The following is a 19,616-nucleotide window of genomic DNA, read 5'->3' on the forward strand; positions in this document are numbered from 1 at the left end:
CAGTGTGACCTTGGGCAAGTCACTTAACCTCTCTGCGCCTTACTTTGCTTGTCTACAAAAAGGGGATAATAGGCTTGGCACATATTTTCCAGAATTACATAAGTTAGTAAAAAAAAAAAAAAAAAAAAAAACGCTTCGTACCATGCTTTACACAGGAGCACTCAATACAAATTAGTTTCCATTCCTATTATCAGCCCTTATTGTGTAAGACCGGACAGACTGGCTGGGGCAGTGACAAAGCTGACCTGTCCCCTCTTTTCTCCTTCCTCAGGGAAGCCCTGCCTGTTGGGCCTCCAGCACATGCAGCCTGGCCTCCGGTCGGCCTGCCCTTGGGGACAGAGGCCAGGCCCGCACTGTCAGGCCTGACTCCTTGCCCATACCACCCTCCCATGGCCTCCTGCCCGGGACCAGGGTCTTGCTGATGTGGTAACAAAGCAGAGGGCCAGCAGATGAATGGACACCTTGAAACAGAGGAGCAGGGGGATCAGGTAAGGAAGGGTCCACGTGAACGTGAAGATCACCATACCATGGGACACAATTTTCTTCGTGTCGCTGTGCCCTTGCGTTTGTGACTTGGTCTCTGTTGTTGAGCCCCAGCCTCTTTGTCTGGTGTGCCTGCCTTTCTCCCCAACTAAGATGTGTGTTTCCCTGTCTCTCCATCTTTCTGTCCCCTGTCGCTCTCTGGATCATTCTTTGGCGTATATTCTCTGGTGCTGTTGCTACTCTGGGTTTAAACGCAAGGAACATTGTTTGACAGTAAATGAACTTCCTCCATTCATCACTTTTAGCAAGTTCTGTCCCTGTCTCCTTCTGCAGGTGTCTTTCTGTGATTCTGTTTTTTTGGTCTCCTGATACTATTCTTGTCTTTCTCTCCATTGCACAATTTCTTTGCTTCTCTATGTCTCTGTCAACATTTTTGCTTTCTTTTTTTTTAAATTTATTTTTATGTTTTATTTTATATTTGAGAGAGACAGAGACAGCGAGCAGGGGAGATGCAGAGAGATAGAGACAGAATCTGAAGCAGGCTCCAGGCTCTGAGCTGTCAGCACAGAGCCCCACGCGGGGCTCGAACTCATGAGCAGTGAGATCATGACCTGAGCTGAAGCCAGATGCTTAACCCACTGAGCCACCCAGGCGCCCCAGCATTTTTGCTCTCTGACTCGTGGATTTCGGTTCCTCTGGGCCTCTGGGCCTCCAACATCGTCTTCCTCCCTCATCCCTGACCTAGAGGTCTCTCTCAGATACTGGTTCTCCCCATCTCTCTCTCTCTCTTTGTTTCTTTGTCTTGCCATGTTACTGGGTCATTCAGTGGGCAGATGTCCATGTCAGGCTGCCTCCATCCTGGTTTGGATCCAAGGTAGATGAATTAATGAGCCTCTTCTCCCTGGCTTTCATTCCAGAACTATCTGTCTCCATCTCTGTGTCCATCATTTTCTGGGTCTTCTTGTGGCCTTAGCCTTGCATGTTCTCAATTCTATTGTCTTTGTCTCTTTGTATATATCTCTGTTTTTCTTAGCGCTTGTCTTTCTGTAACTATCTGAAAAACAGAGGGCACTCTAAGTCTCTTACTGCTTCTGACTCTGCTTTTCTGGGTCTCTTTTACTAACTTCCGTTGCATATCTCTGGGTCTTTGTTACCTGTGTTAGGGTCAGTCTCTAATCTGCAGGCGGAGATCTTCCTCACGTCCCTTTTCTTTTATAAACTCAATGGACAGGACAGGCCTACCACTTGCCCTGCACAAAGATGGCGTCAGCGGCGCTGTCAATGGAGTCGTGACGCCCCCTCTGCTGCGCGTGTGCCCTCACCTACTATGGCAGCTGATCTCGCGGAGCGCGATGCCCCGCCCAGTTCTCGAGCTGTCCCTCGGCTAGTCCCTGCGCCAAGCTCGCGAGCCGGCTGGCCCCGCCTCCCGCACGCTTTCACTGGTGCGGCTCAGGCCGGCCGCGCGGCCATTGGCTGAGACGATGCACACCCTCCCCCCACCCCTGGGTCTGATGGGGGCGGTTGGTGCTGACTTGAGGGGCCGCCCGGAGGAGGACTCGGCGTGTGAGGAGGGTGCGGGGGTAGGATCAGGGACCCGAGTCTGGGGGACCGCGGGACCAAGAGGAACGGAGACGCAGGCCGGGACTGGGATACCAGGGGTGTGGGATGGAGACGGAGGACCAGAACCGGGATTGAGGGATCCAGGAATGGAAACCCAGGTCTGGGACTGGGTTCTGGAAATGGGGTGGGAATACAGGACCTGGACCGGAGGAACCGGAGACGGGAACTCAGGCTTATGGATTTGGGGGAATTTATGGGTGGAGACCCATGCCCAGGTCTGGGGGACCAGGAGGCAGGGGCTGGAGAGAATGGAGACCGGGCCTGAGACTTGAGGACCTGGGGACAGAGGCTCAGGCCCAGGACTGGGGGAGATCTAGGACTCTCTACTTAAGCCTGATTTGAGCTAACGGATAGGGGAGGGATCAGTTCAAGTTAGGGGTGGAGCCTGAGGGAGCTGCCCAGGGCAGGGGGCAGAGGTGACTCCTGAGGGTGAGTCCATAGATGGGGGTGCATCTGGGGCAGCTCTGGGCCCAGGAAGGAGAGGGCAGGACCGGCAGGTGGCTGGGTGGGTGGGGCGGTGGGGGACAAAGGTGAGCTGGAAGGAGGCAGAAGCTGGGCAGAGGGCAGGGGGAAGGTCTCTGGGGAGGGGACCTCAGGCCCGGCTCCTACCCCCTCCCTGGAGAGCAGGCGGCCAGACGCCCAGGTCAGTGCTCGGGGTCCAGCTTTTGGCCCCTGCCCCTTGCAGGTGCCTGCATGTGGCTTCTCTAACTCTAACTCTCTGACTCCTTAGCTCCTCCGTGTCACACTCCTTTCTTGATCTCTCCAGCTGTCTACATCCCCCCGCCCCTCCTATCTGCCCTGTCCTTTGTCTTTCTGATCCTCAGAGGACCTCCTGGAGCCCCTAAACTCTGACTCTCCTAAGTATCTTTCATCATCTGAGCTGTCTGCTCCTTGAAGCTGGTGGTCTCCTTCTCTCAGAGTTTGGCTCCTAGAACTTCTCCCTCTCTTTGGGTCCCAGTGTCTCTCCCTTGTTACTTTCTCCATCTGGAGATGACCGTGTGAGTGTGTGTGTGTGAGTGTGTGCGCATGTGTGTGCTTTGTGTGTGTGTGTGGTGTTCTCTATCTTTGCATGTCTGTTTCTTTATATCTCCACCATCATGATCTCTCTCCTCTGCCTTATTTTTCTCCAAAGCCCTTGTTAATCCACCATACTATGTATTTACCTCTTCGTCTCATTTTTCTGTCTTCTGATAAGACTATAAACTCCACAAAGGCAGGGATTTTTGTCTGTTCTGTTCCCTGCTGTGTTCGCTGGGCCTGGCACTGTGACTAGAACATAGAAGGCACTGAATAATTATTTGGGGGATAAGTGAATGAGTGTTTGCATGCCTGGCTGTCCACCCTCCAGGATGCTAGCCTTCCTATACAACTGACTTCTGTCCTGTGTCCTCAAGGTCTCCCCCCACCCTTGTCTGAGCCTGTCTGTTTCTGATGCTCCCATCTCGTCTGTCACCGCCCCCCTTGTCTCCTTGTCCACAGGCCCCGCCCCTGCTTTTCTCTATCAGCCGTAGGGGTCTTGGACTCTGACTCCTGCCCTCCTCCCTCCCCACAGAGGCCAGACCAGGAGCTGACCTGGAGCTGGGGCCACAGGCCTAGAAGCGCCCTGGACAGGGCCAAGGCCATGGCCCCCCCACCGCCGCCACCATTGGCCGCCAGCACCCCGCTCCTGCATGGCGAGTTTGGCTCCTTCCCGGCCCGCAGCTCCCGCTTCGCCCTCACTCTCACACCACAGGCCCTACACATACAGCGGCTGCGCCCAAAGCCTGAAGCCCGGCCCCGGGGCGGCCTGGTCCCGCTGGCCGAGGTGTCTGGCTGCTGCACCCTGCGGAGCCGCAGCCCCTCGGACGCAGCGGCGGCCTACTTCTGCATCTACACCTATCCGCAGGGCCGGCGCGGGGGCCGGCGCAGAGCCGCCCGCACCTTTCGGGTCGACGGGGCGGCCACCTACGAGGAGAACCGCGCTGAGGCCCAGCGCTGGGCCACTGCCCTCATGTGTCTGCTCCGTGGACTGCCGCTGCCTGGGGACGGGGGTGAGGCACTACACAGCCGCTCTGTCCCTAGGGCCACCTCGGTGTCTCTGTGGGTCTCCCTCTGTGGGCATCTCTGTCTGTACTGTGTGTCTGTCTGTGCTGTGTCTCTCTCGGTGTGTATCGAAAGAGTGATAGACAGGGACGGGCCCCAGAAGGAAGAAAACCACAGGCAGAGAAAACATGATTGGTGTCTGCTGCTCCCGTAGGTGGTTGTCTGTGTCCCCTCCCCCCTTCCATGGGCCCTGACCACAGATGAGTCAGAGGTTCCCAGGCTGGCGCGAGCAGCAGACTGAGACATGATTAGTCACCACCCAGGGACAGGCACTCACAGAGGTCCCCTAGGGCAGCCCAGGAGCCCAGAGGTGGCATCTAATCCGGCCTTTGGGGGTGGGGGTTGGCCAGAGACTTTTGGGCAGAGTGCCCCACTCCCCCCAGGCTTCTCAGTTGGCACAGGAAGGTAAAAGTTCAAGGGTCCCCAGCTGGTGAGTCTGCCTTGGTCTTCCAGGATCCTGCTGGCTGGCTGGGGGCCCTGGGGGATGGGAACGGGGAGGGGGCCTTGCACGGTGGAATAACCTGATCCTGGATTCCAGGTGCTTGACGAAGAGGAAAGTGAAAACCACAGCTCTCCTTCCTCCTCCCACACATGGGTCCAAAGGGCACTGGGATTAGACACCCAAGTCCTGCCTTTGGAGGACGGGGGGTGCGGAGGGTGCACACCTGAGCCTCAGCAGCCGAAGCCCCGGAGGCAAAAAAAAAACAAAAAACACACACCTTTGACTTCCCAGCAGGCTCCTGTGCCAGCCCTCCACCAGTTCCCCTGGGGCTGTTTGCAGTTTACTGCTGCTGCGGTGAGGGGCCTGGGTCTGGGGCCCACGTAGACGCCTTCCCCTCTCTTTGCAGAAATAACCCCCGAGCTTCTGCCAAAGCCACCCCGATTGCTCCTATTGGTCAATCCCCTGGGGGGGCGGGGCCTGGCCTGGCAGTGGTGTAAGACCCACGTGCTGCCCATGATCTCGGAAGCTGGGCTGTCCTTCAACCTCATCCAGACAGGTAAGGGCTGTGTCAGGATGGAGGTAGGGGCTGGGGTGGGGGGGAGGCTAGGACTCCTGAGTCTTGAGGCCTGGGGCGTGGTGGGGGGACGGAGCCGAACAGCCTGGCTCACCTCCGACTTCCCCACGCTAGAACGACAGAACCACGCCCGGGAGCTGGTTCAGGGGCTGAGGCTGAGTGAGTGGGACGGCATTGTCACGGTCTCCGGAGACGGGCTGCTGTTTGAGGTAGGGCGGGGGCATCCTGCTTGAGCCCTGGGATGCGGGGTTGGCCTGGCCCCGGGACCCAGGTGTCTTGGTCTCCCGCCCTCCAGGTGCTGAACGGATTCCTGGACCGCCCTGACTGGGAAGAGGCTGTGAAGACGCCCGTGGGCATCCTCCCCTGTGGCTCAGGCAATGCCTTGGCCGGAGCTGTGAACCAGCATGGGGGGTAGGTGGGGTCCTGCGTCGTAGGTGAGCCTGATACCGTGAGGGGAGGGATGAGTCCTCCTGCGGCCTGGCACTTAATGTCCCCAAGTCCCCTTTGCCCGCCAGCCCACTGCCAATCAGTCTGACTGGGGTGCTCCCCATACACCCCCCACCCCCCCGACATTTTTGCCTGGTTGTTCCCAGCTGTGTCCCTAGTGCCCAGAAGTGTACCTGGCACACAGATGGCACTCGGGAACGCTCATGGAATGAACTGACAGGGAGCCTGGCTCAGTAAGAAGAGTCCATCCCGAGGGGGCCCGATTGCTGCAGGCGGGCCAGGCCACCACAGGCCTGCCTGGTCCCGCCCCCCCCGCCCCTCCCCCCCGCTTCCCACCCCTTCTGTGCCTTTCTCCTGCTACCCTGTGCTCTGTGCCTCTCACCCAAGCCCGTCGACTCTTTCCCACTGTGTCCATCCGTCTCTGGCTGTGAAGGTTTGAACCTGCCCTGGGTGTGGACCTGCTGCTCAATTGCTCGCTGCTACTCTGCCGGGGCGGCAGCCGCCCGCTGGACCTGATGTCTGTGACGCTGGCCTCTGGCTCCCGCTGCTTGTCCTTCCTGTCTGTGGCCTGGGGCTTCGTGTCAGACGTGGATATCCAGAGCGAGCGCTTCAGGGCCCTGGGCAGTGCCCGCTTCACACTGGGCACAGTGCTGGGCCTCGCCACACTGCACACCTACCGAGGACGCCTCTCCTACCTCCCTGCCACCGTGGAGCCCACCTCACCCACCCCTGCCCGTGGCCTGCCCCGTGCCAAGTCAGAGCTGACCCTGGCCCCGGCCCCGGCCCCGGCCCCACCTGTGGCACACTCACCCCTGCATCGTTCAGTGTCTGACCTGCCCCTGCCCCTGCCCCTGCCCAGGCCCGCCCTGACCTCCCCTGGCTCGCCTGAACCCCTGCCCATCCTGTCCCTCAATGGCGGGGGCCCAGAGTTGGCCGGGGACTGGGGTGGGGCTGGGGATGCCCCCCTGTCCCCAGACCCACCACTGCCCTCACCGCCTAGCTCCCCTAAGGCAGCTTTACTGTCACCCATCACCGAGGGGGTCCCAGAAACGTTAGCATCCTCTGGGCTTCCCCCTCCCACCCCCGGCTCTCCGGGAGCCGTCTCTACCAGGGGCCCGCATGACCACCTGCTCCCTCCTCTGGGCACCCCACTCCCCCCAGGCTGGGTGACGCTGGAAGGGGACTTTGTGCTCATGCTGGCCATCTCACCTAGCCACCTGGGGGCAGACCTGGTGGCAGCTCCCCACGCGCGCTTTGACGACGGCCTGGTGCACCTGTGCTGGGTGCGTGGTGGCATCTCCCGGGCTACGCTGCTACGCCTTTTTCTGGCCATGGAGCGAGGTAGCCACTTCAGCCTGGGCTGTCCGCAGCTGGGCTACGCCGCGGCCCGTGCCTTCCGCCTCGAGCCTCTCACGCCTCGGGGCGTGCTCACTGTGGACGGAGAGCAGGTGGAGTACGGGCCACTGCAGGCGCAGATGCATCCGGGCCTCGGCACGCTGCTCACTGGGCCTCCCGGCTGCCCGCGTCGGGAGCCTTGAACCCAACGAAGCTTGCGGCCCGCCGGGGGCGGGGCCAACATTCCAAGGAGGCGGAGCCTGACCCGAGGGCGTGGCCTAGCTGCTAGAGTTAGGGCGAGGGTCCCACACGCAGGGGCCCCAGCCCCGTCTCAGGATTGCGCCCGCCCCCAGGGGACCAGAGGTAAAGTTGGAGTGTGGCCCGAATTCCGGAGGCTCATGATGGTCACAAACGGGCTGGCCCCGAGGGTTGTGCCTGACCGATGAGGGCGGGGCTCAGCCCAAACCCTCGCTTCCGGCTCGTAGGACGCCAGGTCGACTGAGGGCAGGGTCTGTCTTACGTCTTGTCCAATGACGGGGCCTGGCATGTGCGGGCTGGGGAAGGCCTTAGTTCATTAGCCAGTCAGGGCCCGGGTCTCGCCCCATCCATTCCGGTGCCTCCACTTAACTGGCCAATCAGCCCACGAGGGGCAGGTTCCCCGGGGCCGACGCTCGGATTTGCACTAATGTTCCTCCTCACCCCCTTGCCGGTGGGGGGCGGGGAAACGACCGTCTCCTGTCTTCTGTCTCCTGTGCGTCCCGACCCCAATCTTCAGAGCAATTGAAAAGGTCTATGCAATAAAGGCAGTCGTTGCATTCCTCTCAGACCGTCGTCCCTGCTGCACCACGCAACCCGTGGGAGGGATCCAACCCTAGGTGCTTCCGGTAGCTGCTGCCTTTTGTGGCTCCAAGCCCAGACCTGCCCACATACCGCGGCCAGCGTGACCCGATGGCCTTGAACTGGGGCCAGGGAGCTGCCTCCTCCCCCCACAACAGCTGGCTCTGGGGTTCTCAAGATTTATTCAGGGTGTGTTAACGGAGGCGGTGGGAAGATGGGGTCCCCGAAGTGGCAGGGGCAACACGGAGGACCCTCCCCGCCCCCGCGAGGGAGGGGGGAGGCTCGCTTTTTCTTAAAAATATAAATGTATTTATCTGCATCATCACGTCCCTGGGGCACCCAGCTGGCCGGCCTGTGGGCCACAGGGCGGGGAGGGAAAAGGGCGTCGGGGCGCAAGTCTGAGCGAGGCGGGGAAGAGCTCCGCCGGGCAAGGGTGGGGGACGGCCTCACAGGGCTCCGTGCTGGGCCTGGTAGCGCGACAGCACGGCGCGGTAGTGGGACAGCTCCTGGCGCACAGCCACCACTTCCTGCCGCAGCAGGGCGTTCTCCTTCTCCAGGAAGGCCGCCCGGACCGATATCTGGTTCTCCTTGAGCCGCCGGGCATCTCGGGACCGCTTGGCTGCCTCGTTATTCTTGTACCGCCGGCTCCAATACTTCTCGTCCTGGGGGTGGGGTTTGAGAAGGCACTGAGGGCCAGGGGTAGCAGCTTTCCTTGTGCCTTCAAGGACGGAGGGCATCTAAGAGACCCTCTGGGGGGTTTCTTGCCCAGTAGTGGGGCTTAAAGGTTACCAGGTCTCTCCTAGGATGGGTACCCAGGGATCTGGTTGCTAAGGAGAGCAAGCCCCTAGCAACAGCTAAGGTGTGAGATCCACCCACACTCAAAGCAATTTGGTTTCATGTTTTCACTGTGCAGAGCAGACCCCACTGCTCCTCACCCAACAAAGGGCCTCCAGTTAGCCCCTGGTTGCTAAGAATGCTCGTTCCCTAGCAACGGGATGGGACCTTCAGGGTCGGAGGGCTTCTCCCCATAAAAAGCACTGCTTTATGCATCACCTGCCCAGATGCTGGTTGCTAAGGAAAGCCTAGGCTCCCTAGTGATGGGGTTCTGTGTCCCATAAATCTTTCCAGAGCTGGGGGCCTTTGGACCTGGTTGTCAAGGCAACCTCCTTGTTGTTTCCCCAGCAAACAAAGGTAATGTCTAAGTGGTCCCAATGACTGTAGCCAGTCTCTGACCTACTGGCCTTGAATAGAGGCCAGAGAGCTGCCTTCTTCCCAACGGGTCCTGGTTGCCAGAAGGGCTGTACTTTAGCAAAAGGGCCTATCCTGAGGCCTCCCCACACCATTACACTTAGGGTTCTCTGGTCCTAGAATTTGGTTGAGGAGGACCACTCCTTAGTAACAAGGGCCACCCAGAGCTCCAAAAGATGACCTCACATCCCCGTTTCCTTAAAGCCTCGTCCCTGCTCACTAGGGTAAATCCGGTCCAGGCCCCGTGACAAGAGAAACCGCCGGTCCAGGCTGGGTTTACAGGCCAATCCTCAGTGCTTCGAGCAGTCGTGTCTTACACAAGGGTGAGGTGAAGTCTGGTGAGCAGCCAGGACCCCTCTTAACTAGGGGAGGCCCCAGAATTGGCCAAAGGGAGAAGACTGGAAAGAAGCAGTCGCTGCCCCAAATCAGAAGGCAGCTCTGGCTGCTGATGGGAACTTGAGGTCTCTCACCAGGGAGCAGTCCAGGCCCAGAAAACAAGGCCCAGAGGGGCTGTCAAAGTCTGCATCCTAGGCGGACGCAAGCACCCTGAACGATGCCCCAAATCAGAGACCAAAGGACCAGCCCCAGCAGGGCTAGCGGCTCAGAAGAAACAGACTGATACCCTGCTGCTAAGGAATGCTGTCCTTAGTAACTGGGCCTGGTCCAAGCCCCAAGCCTGTACAACTGGGCCCAGCAAGGCTGATTGAGACTGCATCCCATAATGACACCATCTTCGCAAATCTCAAGCCCAAACCTCAGCCCCGTCACACCCCACGGCTTCGCACGACTGAATGATCCTTGGCTGTAGGTTAAGGGAACCTTGAGAGCTAACCCTAATGAGAAGCCCAGGCCTGACTGGGAGGAAAGGGCCATCCCTGGCCGTAGGGCCTGTAAAGGCCATGCCTACATCCTACATCTAGCAGTGCTCACCTTCTGCTCCTCTGGCACCTGGATCTTCCGAGCCTTCTTCATGATGGGCTGGGGCTTAAGTTCCTCCTCTGAGAAGCGATGTCTCCGAGGGTCAAAGGTCTCGTGGCCAGGAATGCTCGACAGGGCTAAATCTGCTGGGTCGGGTTCAAATGTCATCAGCACCTCCACGGTGTCTGGGTCCACAGGGCTGGGTGTGTCCCGAGAGGTCAGGCCTTGGGGAAACAGAATGTGCCACCTGAGTGTGTATATATTTGGTACTCACAGAGGCTACCCCCTGCTCAGGTATCTTTTCCACCCCGAGGAAGGCCCTTACGAGGCCTACCGTAAAGCCTGCCAGAGATCAACCTCTCTAATATAAACTACGAAGGGTCCCTAAGCTACCTTGTAGCTTAGAAATCATGGAACCGACTCCACTTTCACAAACACAGAAATGAGCCCAATTATAACTGACTTACCCTAAATAACACGAGTCTGGTCTATTGCTTCTAACACCTCTGGCCCTCGGATTGGCAGCGTCAGCTTCCTTCCCATAGTCTAGCCCGAATCCTGCTTATTGAATCCCTGACCAAAGCCTAGCCCCCCCGGGGGGCTGCTCAAGAAAAAGAAATCCAATGCACTGAAAAGGCTTCAGGTAAGCTTCTTAAGAGCTGCTGGCTTCGAAGGGTTAGGGATGAAAAGCGGAAATGACAGGTTTTTGGAGGTCGGTTCAAGAGAGGGGACAGGGGCGGCCTGTGCCTTTAAGAGCGACCAAGCCGGGGCCAGCTGAGGACACAGGTTCAGGGCCAGTCACGTGCGGGCGCCTGCTTTCCCGCCCCGCCCCCCCTGCAGCCACGGGCGCCCTCTAGTTCCCCAGGCCCCGCCCCCTCCGCGTGACCGCGCGTGCGCGAAGTCAAGACTATGGAGAAGAGAGGAGAGGACTCACGTGGCGCAGGAATGTGCGGCTGGGAAGGGGAGGGCCCTGGTTCTGCCCGGAGGTCTGGCCAGGGGCAGGTGTGTCCGGGAATCCCCAACCTGCAGGCCGCCCCTGGACCCCCCAGTGCCCGAGAGAGCACACTTTTCCTTCGGCTCTTTGCGGTTCCTTAGCTCGAACCTCTCAACCTCCAAAGATCCAGGCATTCCTACACTCTGGGGAACACACTGAGAAACGGCCCCCTCGACCTCCTTCTCCCTCGCCACTGGGATACACGCTAGGATTCTGGGATCCTCGGCCCCTCCTCTCCCAGGACATAGGAGACTCGGTCCAAGCCTCAATGTAAGATCTAGAATGAAGATCCCCGACCTTCTCCCCTCTAGAGGATCCGGGGTGCTAGCCCTTCTCCACTGGTGGACTCAGGAACCAGGGCAGACAGTCCCTTACATCATGGTGGAACAGAAGTCTGTGCCCAGACCTTGCTTTCTCCCTTGTAGAGGACCTACGAGTTATGGTCCTTCCACACTCCACCGATTCTGGGCCCGGATTCTGGAGTGCAGTTCACTCCCCAGTAAATAATTCCGGTGTTCTGGGATCCCAGTCCCGGCTCCTCGAGTATCCGGACCCTCGGTCCCCACATCCCACCGAAAAATCCACACTATCTCCCTACTTGGACGTACTTCCTGGAATTTGGGGTCCCAAGTCCCTTATCTCCAATGGATCCAGGAGACCCAGTGCCCTGATGCATTAAGGGACACAGAATCCGGACTTCTCTCCAAACATCTCTCGCCTAGAAGGACCCAGAATTTGGGCGCACAACCCCAGCCCCACCATCGCATCCCCGGGTCGCAGCCCCGCCCCCGAAGTCCAAGCCCCGCCCAGCCGGGGCCCTGTCCCGCCCCCGCCGTCGCACCTGCGCGGTGGCCGCCCGCGGCCCCGAGGGCAGCCCGGGTGGGGGCGTGCCCCGGCGAGGAACGAGGGGAAGCTGAGCCGCAGGAGCCGGGCCCCGGGGAGGGTGCGGGCGTGCGCACGGGCGAGGGCGCCGGTGATGGGCCGCCGGGGGGCGGCGGACTGGGCGGGAGCCCGTGCTCCAGCAAGAAGGCGTCCAGGTCCACGTACTCCACGTCGCCGAACGGCAGCGTCCGCTCCCACAGCAGCGGCGCCAACAGACCCGGGCCAGGCGCGGCCCCCGGGCGCCCCCGCGGGGATCCGCCGCCCACCACCGCCCCAGCTGGGGCATCCGCCGGGCCCGCCGTCTCCAGGCCCGGCCCGGGGACCGTGGATGCCGGCGGAGCCGCCTTGCGCTCCTTTTCCTTCAGGAGACCTGCGGGCGGGGAAAAAGACCGGGTGGGGTGGGAAGGAAGAGACGGAGGAGAGACCCCGACACAGAAAGACAGGAAGAATGGGGGGATTGAGACCCACACGGCGGAGATCCAGAGAAAGAGGGGGGAGACGGGGGGGAGAGGGAGAGATCAGAGAGGGAAGGCAAGGACCCAGAGAGAGAAAGCAACAGAGACTCAAGAGAGCGAAGGAGACCCAGAGAGAGAAGGCACAGACGGGGGCGGCAGAGACAGAGAGGCAGGCAGAGACCGAGAGAGGGAGAGAGACTCAGAAAGAGGGAGGAGGATAGAGACCCAGAGAGGGGTAAGATAGAGACCAGGGAAGGTACAGAGCCACGGAAGGAGGACCGAAGTTCAAAAAGAGGCAGGTGGAGGGTTGGGCAGGTGAGAGAAAAAAAAAATGACGGCTCTGTAATTTCTCTGTAACCTACCCCCCTGCTCACTGTAGCCGCTTCTCCCCACCCCCACACTCTGCAAGGGGCAGGAAGGGGCTCTATTCCTGGGGCACATTCCTCATCCCCAGACTCCATGTGACCCCAGGAGGCCCCGCCCAAGCCCGTGTCAATACCGTGTGAGCATCCGACACACCCCCTCCCTCTTTCCTGGACCCCAGGGGTCCGGACTCTCATAACGCAGAGGAAGGGGGGGGGGGCTGGGGCCTAGACTCTTGGGTCCTCAGGGAAGAGGACACGGAGACTCCTGGGTCCTCCTGGTGGATGGGCTTTAAGCAGGTACTTTTGGATCCTAGGTGCCGAGGGATCTAGGGTCCTAAACACCCTAGTAACTGAGTAGATGAAGGTTGAGAATGGACTCTCGGCACGATAGGAGGTAGTCCCCCCCCCCCCCCCCGCCCCAGCATTTGAATCCCTAAGGGAGTTGGGTGTCCGAGTTGGAATAGGCGGGGGCTAGAACTCACAGCTGGATGGCTCTTTGGGCTTGCTGGTCCCCTGCAGAAGGCTCCGCAGCCCAAGCAGCGCTCCCCCGCCAGGGGGGGCCCCGGCTGGGCCGCCCAGCAGCAGTGGGGCCGGGGTCCTGTCGCTCACGGGCCGCGCCATCACCGGGCACCTGCCCGTAAGCTCACGGGCTCATGGAGAGGCGAAGAGCTGGCCTGCCAGTCAGCGGCACACTCCTGTGGTTCGGGCGAGTGCCTGCCCAGGAGCGGGCGAGCGTAGCCTGCAAGCCTCCAGTATCCAGAACACTGCAAATCCTAGGAGTGACGGGGATTCGCAGTCCTCAGTGCAGAAACGTGCAACTCAAGAGGGTCCCAGGAGACCATGCAGTCCGGGTGAGGGGGTGGTCAAATCAGGCAACCGGCTCTTTGCAACCCGGAGTTCAGGGGGACACAAGGCGCTCCAGCAAGGTGGGCGAGCTAGGCTCTTGCAAAATCTGCAGCTCTCTCAGCGGAAGGCGCTTTGCAATCTGCACCAAGAGGTGTGCGCGGAGGGGCGGGGGAGGGGGCAAGAGGAGGCGGCCGCCTTGAGGCGTGGCCAACGCAAACTTCTTTCGCGGAAAAAAAAAAAAAAAAAGCCAAACCAAAACACCCGACGCCACAGCGCACACCCCTCCTCTCGGCCCCCGCCTGCCTCTCGGGCCAAGCACCCCAGCCGCGTGCCTCCCTCCGGCTGAACGCACGGGCCAATCGCGTCTTGACCCCTCGAGACGCGCGGCCAATGGGACCCCAGCATCCGCCAAGGCCCGGGAGGGCGCGTGAGGGGCTAAGTGCGTGAAGTTGCTGCGCCTTTAGGTGGGAGGCGGGACCCTGACCTACATTTGCCCAATGGGAGACGGCACTGGGGGCGGGACCGTGACCCAGTTCGGGCCAATGAGGCAGGCGGGAGGGGGAAGCACATGGCTCTGCGCGTGCTGCCCGACGGGGAGGGTGAGTTGGGGGGAATGAAAGAGGCGCCACTTAAAGGAGCCGCTAATCTAAATGACAGTTTGGGGAAACAGGAAGCCAAAAAACCGAGTGGTGCGGTTTAGGAAGAGGGAGATTGGTTTCTAGAAGAAGGCTGCTGTTCTCCAATACCCAAATGTTTCCCCGCCGCGCCTAGAATCAGACCACTAAGAAACAGGAAGTATTCTGTCCCTTTAATAGCTTTGTTTTGGGGGTGACTCCCCTCCCCGAGTGGGGAGACTTGGAAAGGACAGGCGCAATCCTCGATGGGGAGTCTCAGCGACCATGGGGGGCACCATCCACTGTAAGACAGACGACACCGGTGGGGGAGAGTTAGTTTAGGGCACCACAGGCTGGACCCTGCAGAGGGGCGGGGGCTGGGCCGCGTAGGGCTCTAACCACAGGGAGGCTGCGAAGGGGGAACCCGGAATGTACCAGGTCGACAAGCTGGAGAAAACGGTCAGATTCTGGACCGGCACTGGGTTGAACCAGCAGGAGGCAGCAGGAGGGTGGAATAGGGATGTCCAGTTTCAGCATCAGACTCAACTGTGTGAAGGTATTCATGGGCGGGGGTGGGGTGGGGGGGTGGGTCTGGGCCAAACCATGTGGAGAAGCTGGAGAGGTGGCCTTTAGATCGCAGGGCTGAGCCACAGGGAGGCGGCAGAAAGGGAAGGGGAGTGTACCATGTTGATTTCCAGGAAGGGGGTGTGTGTCAGATTATGGAACACGATGCGATTGTACCACATGGAAACAGGGAAGGGATCCGGGCTGTACCATTGTGGAAAGCCATAGCAATAGGAACCACGGCCCAGTAGTTAATCGTACCACAGGGAAGCCAGGTGGCTCGGGTTCGGGTTATATACAAGTTGCAGGTTGCAAGCAGTGAAGAGGAAAAGACAAATCACGGACCAGCAACGGTCTGTGGCGTGGAGGTGGATTGTACCATGTTGACACACACGTAGAAGGGAGAAAGCGAGCGCGAGCTCAGGAGGCTGGACCAAATAGAAACAGCAGAGGGGTGGGTAGGACTGTATCACATTGGGACAACGGGGGGGGGGGGGGGGACACATAGGCGGGTTAGACCAAGACGTGCGGGGGAGGGGGGGGTGCAGACTGGACCATACCATGCAGGCGGTAGTTGGGGCCTCGGCAGCGCCTCTCGGGGTGCCGGGGGTCCCTGTTGCCCCTCAAGGCCCTGTGGGCCAAGGGCTGCAGGGGCCGGCCGTTACCGCTGAGGCTCTGGAAGATCTGGGACGGAGGATTCTGGCTCAGGAGTCTCAGGGAGTGCATCTGCCGCGGGAGGGGATGGGAAACAGAGTGAATAAGGAACGGTCCGGGTGAATGGTCTCAGGGGAAGCTCCGCCCCTCGAGCGGGTGGGCGGGGCTTTGCTCAGCCCCAGCCCACCCCCAAAGGTTGTCTGACCCTCCCAACAGTCGGACAAGGAAGAAGGGAGGAGAGTAGGTGAGGCCAAGGGAGGATCCCCAGGCCAGGGAATGGGTTAGCCAGGCCAAAGGGGCTGCAGTGCACAGTGGGTCACCTGGAGGGAGGTAATATTGAGGGCCCGGTCGATGAGGATCCAGGTGACAGTCTCTGAGCAGGGCGGGGTGCTGAGAGAGCCCTGATAGGTGATGAAGCCAAAGGATTCGGGGAACAGGAGCTCCAGGCTCAGGTCTTGAAGAAAGTAGGCATCATCTGCGGGAATACCGGGCGAGAGTGAAGAGGAGTGCCCTTCTTGAGCTCCCGTCCTGTGCACACCCTGCTCCCCCAGTCCCCCACCAATGCACCAGGGACTTACTCTTGTAGGAGATGCGGGTGATGGTGTCACGGTTAAGGAGGCGGCTGAGGAAGGGGTTTGAGCTGCCGGCCACCTGTGTGGGGGTACGAGGTGAGGAAGTGGGAATCCAGAAGCCCGAGCCCCCAATCCCTTCCTTCCCCAGAACGCGGGAGCCTGGGCCTCCCAGACTCCTTCTGGCTCAGACCCCACCTTCCCTCAGACTCTTGCCTGGGCTCACATTGACAAAGAGGCTGAGAATGGCCAGGCCATTGGGGCCCCGGGAGGCGGCGCTCAGGTTCCCATAGAGTTCTTGGTTGAAGTGGATGAGCTGCACCTGGGAGGGAAGCACAGAGTGGGGGTCCCCCAGCAGAAGGGGAGGAGAGAACAGGTACAGCTCTGGGCCCTTGGGGTCTCAAGTCAGGTTAAAGCTTAGTGCTCGGGGGGCTGTTCTATGAAAGAGGATGGGGTGAGGCCTCAAAAGAAAGGTAAGGTGGGGGAGCAATTGGGTCAACTTGGGGCGAAGGTCAAGGGTCAGAGGTCAGTGGCCACCACCTCCGCAGAGAACCCCTGGTGGTTGATCTGGTGTTCAGAGCCGGCTCCATCGCGCGCTCCAAACAGCAATCGCAGTTCACTGAGTCGATGGCTATAGAGGAGGGGCCCCCCAGACACGTTGACCACGGGCCGGGGTGCAGGCAGGAAGGAGACATGGCGGCCGGTGTTGTAGAGGGTTCCCCGGAGCTGCGGGAGAGGTGGAATGAGGTGGAAGCCGTCACAGGGACGAAGAGAGATGTTCTCGCTCCCGCATTCCACGCCTACATTTCCTGCTTCCGACAGTCATTTAGTCATTCGGCATAGTTTCAACACCAGTGACTTTGCAGGCTCTGTTCTGGTCCGTGGCAGGTGCTCACGATCGCTGGATTTATTTCACTAACAAATATTTATTGAGCTGCTACTATGTGCCATGGATGCCAGGAGGAGAGCATAAACAAGGAGACAAAAACCCTGGGCCTCATGGAACTTGCATGCTAAGGGAGCAGACACAATAAATAAGGAATCACATAAGTAACTGCTTAATGAATTACATCTTATGCTCATGCAGTAAAGAACTGAAAACTCTCAGAAGGTGTAATGGGAAACCCAGCCTAGATCGGGGGTGGGGTAGGGTGGGATGAGGAAAGGCCATCACAGGAAAGGGACATTTGAGTGGAGACCTAAAAGATAAGCAGGAATTAGTTGCAAAGAGCAGAGAGAAGGGCATTCCAGGAAGAGGAAACAGGAAGTGCAAAGGCCCTAAGGTAGCCTGTTTCCATGACAGCAAGGAGGCCAGTGGGACCAGAGCTTGGTGAGCAAAGGAGAGGAGATAGGAGCCAGATGGTGCAGGACCTTGTGGACAATGACGGGATGTTTTGTATTTTTATTTAAATAATTGAAAACACACACACACACACACACACACACACACACGCAGAGCTAGGCTCAGGTCATGATCTTTGGTTTGTGGGTTCAAGCCCCACGTTGGAGCCCGCTGCAGGTTTTCTATCTTTCTCTCTCTCTCTGCCTCTCCCTCGCTCATGCTCGCTCGCTCTCCCTCAAAAGTGAATAAACATTTAAAAAAAAAAAAAAAAGAAACGAAATGGCACTGCGAAGTGGGCAAGAACGTGGAGGCTAGGACCACACCGCCTGGGTTTGGATCCCAGGGATGGCACTCTAGCTGTGTGACCTCAGACAAGTAACCCAATCTCTCTGTGCCTCAGTGTCTGCATCCATAAAATAGGGACAATGATAGCACCTGTTTCATGGTGTGGTTTCTGAGGATTAGAAGACTTATTATCAAGCTTTTAAAACGGGGCCCAGCACCAAGAGCGGTTTGTTTTACAATTGCTTTTACAGATGTGGAAAAACTAGCGAGCCATGTTTGGGGAGGGGGGAACAGGTGATCCACTTTCGAGCGTAAGGAGCCTCCTTTCCACCCAGTGTGTGCCCCTCCTTACCCCAGGCTAGATTTCCACCTCAGAGACCCACCCCCACTCGTGCCCACCCCCAGGGGATTGGGTAACCCCTCCCACCAGGCCCCTTACCTTCTCTCCCCCAGTGCTGAGTCTCAGTGGGGGCAGAAAGGGGTCATAAAGGACCCTCTTCAGCTCCACGTCCACGGGGCTTTGCCGCTTCCCCACAGCACACAGACTCCAGGCGGCATTCACCAGGCCCCAGAAGGGAGGCCCTGGAAGCAGGGATGGGGCAGGGGGGAAAAGCAGTCAGAAATAGGGACTGGATCCCAATGCTGGGATCTGCCCACAAGGCTGTGGTCTGGACTCCCGGATCCCAGGAGAGGAAGGGCAGGAGACGGCGACTCCTGGGTCTGAGGGAGGAGGGGGCTGGGATCCAGAATCCTGGGTCCTAGAAGAATCTTGGAGGAGTTTCCTAAAACCATCTAGCACCCTCCTGGATGAAACCGATCTGAAGTCATTAAGCCATTGGGGGAAGGAACTACAACTCCCAGCAGGCCTGAGGGCAGCCAGCCTACCCATCCACTGCCGGCCCGCCCAGGCGCCCATGGGAGTCGTAGTTCTTTCAGTCTCCTGTGTCCCGCAGCTGGATAATGAATGTATGGGGAGAGGAGTTGCAAGACAGGGCTGGCCAAGGCAAGGGAACCGGCCGGCGACCCACTGGCTCCCAGGAACAGCCGGGACCTACCTGCCTCTTTCCTTGCAAAGGGACACGCGCTCTCTTCCACCCCCACACTCTTTCCTTCCACTCACTCCCACTCACTACTTGAAATGCACATATATAATGTCCCATGGTGAGCTCCCGGGTTCAGAGGCTGGGCCCAACTCCTGAGGGAGGGAGGAAGGGGCTGGGACTCCCGGGTCCTGTGAGGAGAGGGCTCCTGGGTCCGAGGGAGGAGGCACCCAGCAGCCCGGACTCCTGGGTCCCCGCCCTGGCTGCACCTGGCACGAAGTTTCCCTGGAGATTATCCTTGTAGCTCCACCAGTCTTCCGGATCAGGTGCAGGTCCGATGTGAGCTGCGGAGAGAGCAGCCTGAGCCCCTCTCCTGGGCACCCCCCCCCCTCAGGGGCTCCTGCCCCAACCCCCCCTCACTGGGCCTTACCTGCTGCCCCCAGTGCGGCCCAGAGTACCAGCGCTCGAGGGGCGCTCAGTCGAGCTGCAACCCCCATCCCCGGGAGGCCTCTGAACGACCCCTTCCCAATGTCCCGGCCCCCTCTCTCAGCTCCTCTGGCCCCTCTTTGTGGGACCCAGTCCCTCCAGGACTGCCAGCCTGCCTCTCCTCCCCACAGGGAGACCGGTTCCCCGAACACCGAGGCGGTGCTGGGGAGGACCGAGACCCCCCAAATCCCCTCCCGCCTCCTCTCCCTGCTCTCCCTCTCCTCCTTCTCTCTCTTTTCCCCAACCCTCCAGCCTCCCTCCACCTCCTGATCTTCCTATTCCTCTCTCTGCCTCCTGCTTCTCCCCGGGGTTACCTCCTGGTTTCTAATCCACACCCCCCCTCTTCGCTCTGTCTTCTTCCAGCTCCCCCCCTCCCCCCAGCCACCTAACCCCATGTCTCCATCCTGCTTCTCTTTCCTCCTCCCGGTCTCTCTCTGTCTCCAGCTTCTCTCTCTCCCTGCCTCCCCACCTCCTCCTCTCCTGCCTCTCCTGTTTCTTCTCCTTCTCTCTCTTCCCTCGTCCCCGCTCCCTCCT

At 59.6% G+C, this 19,616-nt stretch overlaps 3 protein-coding genes across 10 annotated transcripts; 1 reads left to right on the forward strand and 2 right to left on the reverse strand.

Moving 5' to 3' along the window:
* The first annotated feature begins 337 nt into the window (after positions 1-337).
* SPHK2 (sphingosine kinase 2) lies at positions 338-7,807 on the forward strand. 7 transcript variants are annotated; one of them, XM_086690288.1, is made up of 6 exons: positions 338-488; positions 3,656-4,133; positions 5,034-5,183; positions 5,316-5,410; positions 5,497-5,612; positions 6,082-7,807. In XM_086690288.1, exons 1-6 carry the CDS (start codon positions 450-452, stop codon positions 7,184-7,186), a joined length of 1,983 nt encoding a protein of 660 aa, XP_086546414.1. In that variant the 5' UTR covers positions 338-449; the 3' UTR covers positions 7,187-7,807. The 7 variants fall into 7 exon arrangements, with proteins under 7 accessions (XP_086546414.1, XP_086546419.1, XP_086546413.1 ...); XM_086690287.1 differs by lacking the exon at positions 338-488 and adding an exon at positions 951-2,063; XM_086690292.1 differs by lacking the exon at positions 338-488 and adding an exon at positions 2,023-2,046.
* A 178-nt stretch (positions 7,808-7,985) lies between these two features.
* DBP (D-box binding PAR bZIP transcription factor) lies at positions 7,986-13,769 on the reverse strand. Of its 2 annotated transcripts, none has more exons than XM_086690296.1 (4): positions 13,165-13,769; positions 11,822-12,232; positions 9,999-10,210; positions 7,986-8,482 (listed from the first exon to the last, which is right to left on the reverse strand). In XM_086690296.1, the coding sequence occupies exons 1-4, from the start codon at positions 13,301-13,303 to the stop codon at positions 8,267-8,269; spliced, it is 978 nt and encodes a 325-aa protein (XP_086546422.1). In that variant the 5' UTR covers positions 13,304-13,769; the 3' UTR covers positions 7,986-8,266. The 2 variants fall into 2 exon arrangements, with proteins under 2 accessions (XP_086546422.1, XP_086546423.1); XM_086690297.1 differs by lacking the exon at positions 13,165-13,769 and adding an exon at positions 12,680-13,076.
* Positions 13,770-14,315: 546 nt separating this feature from the next.
* On the reverse strand, positions 14,316-19,302 carry CA11 (carbonic anhydrase 11 (inactive)). The gene is made up of 9 exons (XM_086690298.1): positions 19,027-19,302; positions 18,866-18,940; positions 17,996-18,138; positions 16,470-16,655; positions 16,156-16,251; positions 15,939-16,011; positions 15,681-15,835; positions 15,267-15,432; positions 14,316-14,444 (listed from the first exon to the last, which is right to left on the reverse strand). Exons 1-9 carry the CDS (start codon positions 19,091-19,093, stop codon positions 14,419-14,421), a joined length of 987 nt encoding a protein of 328 aa, XP_086546424.1. The 5' UTR covers positions 19,094-19,302; the 3' UTR covers positions 14,316-14,418.
* Positions 19,303-19,616: the final 314 nt, after the last annotated feature.

The sequence above is a fragment of the Puma concolor genome, chromosome E2 (assembly GCF_028749965.1).
Source record: "Puma concolor isolate L17-30 chromosome E2, mPumCon1.1.hap2, whole genome shotgun sequence".
NCBI lineage: Eukaryota > Metazoa > Chordata > Mammalia > Carnivora > Felidae > Puma > Puma concolor.

Bases quoted from the DNA above. Each gene is read 5' to 3' on its own strand.
- SPHK2 (XM_086690287.1), top strand. From the start codon at position 1,965: ATGCACACCCTCCCCCCACCCCTGGGTCTGATGGGGGCGGTTGGTGCT. The intron at 2,064-3,655 runs GTAGGATCAGGG...CCCTCCCCACAG, and splicing joins CGTGTGAGGAGGGTGCGGGG to AGGCCAGACCAGGAGCTGAC. The intron at 5,411-5,496 runs GTAGGGCGGGGG...CCCGCCCTCCAG, and splicing joins GAGACGGGCTGCTGTTTGAG to GTGCTGAACGGATTCCTGGA.
- CA11 (XM_086690298.1), bottom strand. From the start codon at position 19,093: ATGGGGGTTGCAGCTCGACTGAGCGCCCCTCGAGCGCTGGTACTCTGG. The intron at 18,941-19,026 runs GTAAGGCCCAGT...CTCTCTCCGCAG, and splicing joins GGCCGCACTGGGGGCAGCAG to CTCACATCGGACCTGCACCT. The intron at 15,836-15,938 runs GTAAGTCCCTGG...GTATTCCCGCAG, and splicing joins CACCCGCATCTCCTACAAGA to ATGATGCCTACTTTCTTCAA.
- DBP (XM_086690296.1), bottom strand. From the start codon at position 13,303: ATGGCGCGGCCCGTGAGCGACAGGACCCCGGCCCCACTGCTGCTGGGC. The intron at 10,211-11,821 runs GTGCGACGGCGG...TGTTTCCCCAAG, and splicing joins CGCGGGCGGCCACCGCGCAG to GCCTGACCTCTCGGGACACA. The intron at 8,483-9,998 runs GTGAGCACTGCT...CCCCACCCCCAG, and splicing joins AGGTGCCAGAGGAGCAGAAG to GACGAGAAGTATTGGAGCCG.